The sequence below is a fragment of the Etheostoma spectabile genome, chromosome 21, assembly GCF_008692095.1.
Source record: "Etheostoma spectabile isolate EspeVRDwgs_2016 chromosome 21, UIUC_Espe_1.0, whole genome shotgun sequence".
Lineage (NCBI taxonomy): Eukaryota > Metazoa > Chordata > Actinopteri > Perciformes > Percidae > Etheostoma > Etheostoma spectabile.
Window position 1 is genome coordinate 11,645,925 of NC_045753.1, and position 4,769 is coordinate 11,650,693.

At 43.5% G+C, this 4,769-nt stretch overlaps 1 protein-coding gene across 4 annotated transcripts in view; it reads right to left on the reverse strand.

The window, feature by feature from the left end:
* etv4 (ETS variant transcription factor 4) overlaps positions 1 to 4,769 on the reverse strand; it is a 32,369-nt gene that overhangs the window by 5,610 nt on the left and 21,990 nt on the right. For all 4 annotated transcript variants that reach the window (XM_032502784.1, XM_032502786.1, XM_032502785.1 and 1 more), the window contains 3 exons: positions 4,548 to 4,677; positions 3,989 to 4,171; positions 3,272 to 3,684 (listed from right to left, as the gene is read on the reverse strand). In XM_032502784.1, coding sequence (XP_032358675.1) covers positions 3,272 to 3,684; positions 3,989 to 4,171; positions 4,548 to 4,677 — 726 coding nt within the window. The remainder of the gene's footprint in view (positions 1 to 3,271; positions 3,685 to 3,988; positions 4,172 to 4,547; positions 4,678 to 4,769) is intronic.

Consider the following 4,769-nt stretch of genomic DNA (forward strand, 5'->3'; position numbering starts at 1 on the left):
GTGTGTGTGTGTTTGTGTGTGTGTGTGTGTGTGTATCTTTTACTTTGCCTGTCTGTGCATAAAAAAATACAGGTGTGACACTGATTATTCTTTATGCATTTGTCTGTTTTTATGCTGTCTGTCAACTGAATGAACGAGAAGATCAAGAGCATAAAAACTGAAAAGGTGCAGCTCTCTGCCTCTGGCTGTGGACGTGACTCACTCCTGGGGAATGCAGCTGCAGCACTGTGACTGTGATAAGATGCCACTAGGGAAAATCAAACCCTCCATTCTGGTGCAGCAGCACTCGATCATACTGTAAATAATATATCTGCAAGCAATGGCAAGCTCCCAGCAGGGAGTGATCAGTCGATCGGGTGTGAAAGCAGCAGTGTTAATTGTGTACTGAGTGGCGTGACCATTTTGTGTCTTTCATGTGACACAATAGCAGTGATTAACTGATAGAAATTTGTCTGTGAAACTGGTCTCATTCCCAAAGCCTGCTTTTAACTGTAGACTTGTGGCATTTGGCTTTCATTGTTCACATCATACACATTAAATAAAACCACTGGTGTTGTCTTTACCCTCTATTTTAATTATCCTCATTTGTACGCTTCAGTGCCAATGCTTCTTCCATTACATGCCCATGATGTTACAGTTTGAGACAGGTTTTCCTTTATTTAAATAAATAATACTTGCGTTATAAATCAACAGCAAATAACTACAGTGTTATACCACCAAAAATTGAAGGCATTTGTCTTTATGACCCATATTAACGTTTTGTTTGGAGGGTGCATTCATTCAAATGTTCTAACAAATTGTTTTTATTTATGCCTTCCTCAGCACTCATTCACACACACAATTCTATACACTGTAAATGAAACACCTGGCGGTAATCATTGAAAGGCATAATGACTAGATGTGTGCGGCAGTGTCTGTCTCTGCAGAGACCCCGAAAGCATGCATCCAAGAGGAAGCTACAAAAATGGACACAGTACTGAAAAAGCGAGAATCTGGGGTTGGCTTTTACCCGCTGGCAAGCACCGTAACCCTCCTTGAGCTGGGGAGGAGGGACCAACTTTGAATGTTGTTTAAAAAATGATAGACATATCCTACTCATTCTGTCTTTAAGGAAAGATAGAGTGAACTGTGTTGGCACTGTCTTTAGACGGAACAATTTGACCCTATCTCCAGATTTTAGGCTCCTGTCCCCCTGTATTATCTCATGAAAAAAGTGTTTTAGTGTATAACTAACTGCTCACCAACAAATGATAACCTCTGATCTTTTATGTCTGATGAGTCTCTACAGTTGGACAAACTCATTTTAGAGACACTTCTGAGGAAACTCCACCTAATTCAACTTTCTCCTCCTCCCAGCAGTTATCCACAGAAAAACATCCTTTTGTACTCTCCCACTCTTTCAAGGTTGTGCGATTCCTTGTCAGTGCTATCCGGTCCCCCTATCAAAAGTGCAAGCATAAAAACATAGTGAGGGAAAAGAATTAGGTCTCTTTTCCTTTTGGTTTTTATTATGCATTAAGTATGTTGGTTTCAACGCTGGAAGGTATGCTTTGAAGCCATCCACTAATGTGCATGTGGGACTGTCGGGAATTTCAACAATAGCTTTTCTGCCCCAAGTCTATAGCGGCTTAAATACAGGTGAATGAGGACATAATGTATGATGAGTGATAAGAGTGTTAAAGCGCCTGCGCTGGCTACCCCACCCTGTAGCCACCATCACCCCAATTACTCCCTCCCCTCACCCTCTCCCAAAGCCCAGCCAGTGAGAGGTTCGGGTTACTGCGGCCACGCTCATTTTTCCATTATGAGTTCATCTGCCTGCAGAAAAAGGAAGCCACTGGTGCAACCTGAGACCCTGGAGCACTCCACCAGGGACTCTAGTCTTTCCAGTGCCCTCCATTTTCTCAATGAAATTCCTCTGCCTCTCTCGCTCACATAGAGAGCAGTGAGGGGAAAGGAGGGAGAGCGGTAAGGAAGGAGGGAGGAGTGTAGCTGCAGCAGAAAAAAAACAACTTTTTCCCCCTTTCTTCGCAGTGTCAGAGACTTGAAAGGAGGAGTTTTGGAGGCAGGGAGGGAGTTGAGTAGGATTCTAAATACAGTGAAAAAATTGTTTTGCCTTTTGGACATTTTGTTCTTGAGTTAGCTTTGCACACAGGGAAAGGTTTGTTTTTAAAAGGGACTTTTTTGGGGCAGATTTCCAATAATTTTTATAAATAATCTCAACTACTATCAATATTCTACATTCAGTTCACAGGTATACATCATATACCATAATATATAATTTACCTTTGATCTATCTAGAGGGACTTCTAGAGAGGACCTACGTCATGGAGCATTGCATTTCTTTCACGCCGCTCTCTGTTCACATTATTTTCCACCACAAACACACAACGACAAACACAAATCAACAGAGAACTCTGGATTGAAACATTGTCTAACAAGTGTACTGGAGCAGCTCTGTTGTAAAGGCTAACGTTGCTCGGTTAGCACAATGACATCATGTTAGAAAGGACAGCCGAAACGATTAGTCATAAACTAAGTAACAATAGTGTTAGCCACGATGCTAACGGCATTCATAACTAAGGCAAACAATGGTGCCACTACTATTTTAGTAATTTATAAGAAACCGGTTTCTTGCAGATTGTCATATGACTGAGAAGACAGCCGAGCTAACCCTCACAGCTGTAGGACAGCTAACATTAACTTTAGCTGTCTTCATGAAGCTCCCAGCTAAGCTCCTATAATTTGCGACGCAGTTAGGAAAGCAGAACAAGCTAACTATTGATAACATAAGCATTTTGGCTGGGTGGGTGTCAATTTTAAAGTCATGTTAAAACTATTTCCCATCCTTCTTCCGATTTCCTGTCACTCCCCCCTGTGTTACTCTGTACGTAGCGTTAGCTCACAATGCCTTGTGTTTCTCACTCCTGTAACTTATTGTTCATCAGATGAGAAGAGGGAGATTAGCTAATGTTAGCCATTCGAAAATATCCCATTCGAATAGTAATTTCAAGTATTGATTCAAGAATTGTTTTTTTTACTATTCAAATTATGTTCGACTTTCAGAATTTGTTCCAACAGCCCTAGTTCTAGCCCCTAAAAAGCTGAGAATTTGCAGCTTTTCTGTTTTAAATAATTGTTTAAAAATGTCTTTGGAAACCAGAGATTTCAACCTTCAACCAGTTATCTTGAGACTTGGTGACTGACGAGCATTTGCACTTCTGATTTCATCATAATAATTAAACTGTAGTGAAATTAGTCTATCACTCACCAGGTTCGTAGGTGTAGTCTGTGGGCTCCTGCTTAACCATCATGTGGGCTGGTGGGAACCTGTGTGGGTGCGGGTGTGAGTGTGAATGTGGGTGGGGATGAGGGTGAGGTCCGTGCCCGTGCCCCGGTCCGCTTCCGTGCCCAGGCCCTGCCATGTGAGCCGCCCGCTCATACAACGGGTCTAGGTATTCTTGCTTAAAGCTCTGCTGAAGGTAGGGCATACAGGGGTCGGAGTGCTGCCGGTGATAACCTCCACCCCCACCACCTCCACCCCCTGGTCCTCCACCCCCGGGTCCTCCACCAGCTCCACTGCTGCAATGTCCTGCTGGGGCAGATGGCATGCGCTGAAAAGCCTGGCCTGGTGGTGGGAACTGGGGGCACATGGGGTCTCCTGAAGGGCCCTGATACCTGGAGCTGAGAAATGAGAGACATCAGCTCATGTCACAGTTATGTTAGTCAATGCTATATGCAAAATAGTGTCTTTGTGTTTTTGTGATCGGAATAATACAGATTTTAAGCTTGAAAGAAAAGGAAAAAAATGTACGAGTAATATAAGCATACAACCACGAAGTCTATAGTTAAAATATCAACAATGTCCACAATTTACAAAACACTCCCTGCTCTAGTTAAAAATATGATTTATTTCAAAATACTGATAAAATATCATGCATGTGGTAAAATGTCAATCACTGCTGTTGCTGATGTGGTGGTGTGTCACCTGGCGTTGATGGGGTAACTGTTGCTGGGCAATGGCTGGGAGGTGGCAGCAGGGTTCATGTAGCCAGCATCGGGCCGTCCGGCCGTGGCAGGTTTTGGGGAGTAATGCTGCTGCATAGGAGACATGGGGGTCCCTGGGCAGGAGCTCTTGGCTCCTCCTGCAGCCCTTTTCTGCTCATATGCACTAAAATACATGAACACACCCATGAGGACACGCATACGTGCATAATTGTGCATGTTACTGTAGGGTTGTACATGTTACAAACGGAGAGGGTCAATACAACAAACAGAGATAATGGTTCTTTGGTGGGGGTTTGGCAGTCAATAGTATGTGGTCAGTGTTTAGCTGTGCTGACTTATGCATGACATCTGACCAGTGCTCGGTCATTGAACACAGATACGGATTGTATTAGAAATGCTAAGTGCTAGTTTCTTTTGTTCTTTTACTTAAATTTTTTTTTGTAATTTGGGTGCGCAGGCCCTTTAAACACAAAGTTTAGGGACAACATACTACAATCAATGTGTACTTAAGCATTTCAATAAGGAGAACATTAAGGTACCTGGCATAAAGGCACTGCTCTCCACTGGGGTAGCTGAAGCTCTGCTTATGGCTACAGGACTGGCTGGGGTCGGATCCCGGGCTCTGCGGTTCCTTCTTGATAGTGACTGGAGGGCTGTGCAATGCCACCGCTACAAGAGACAGTATACAGAAAACAGAGATGAGGGTTTGCGCACACACACACACACACACACACACACACACACACACACACACACACACA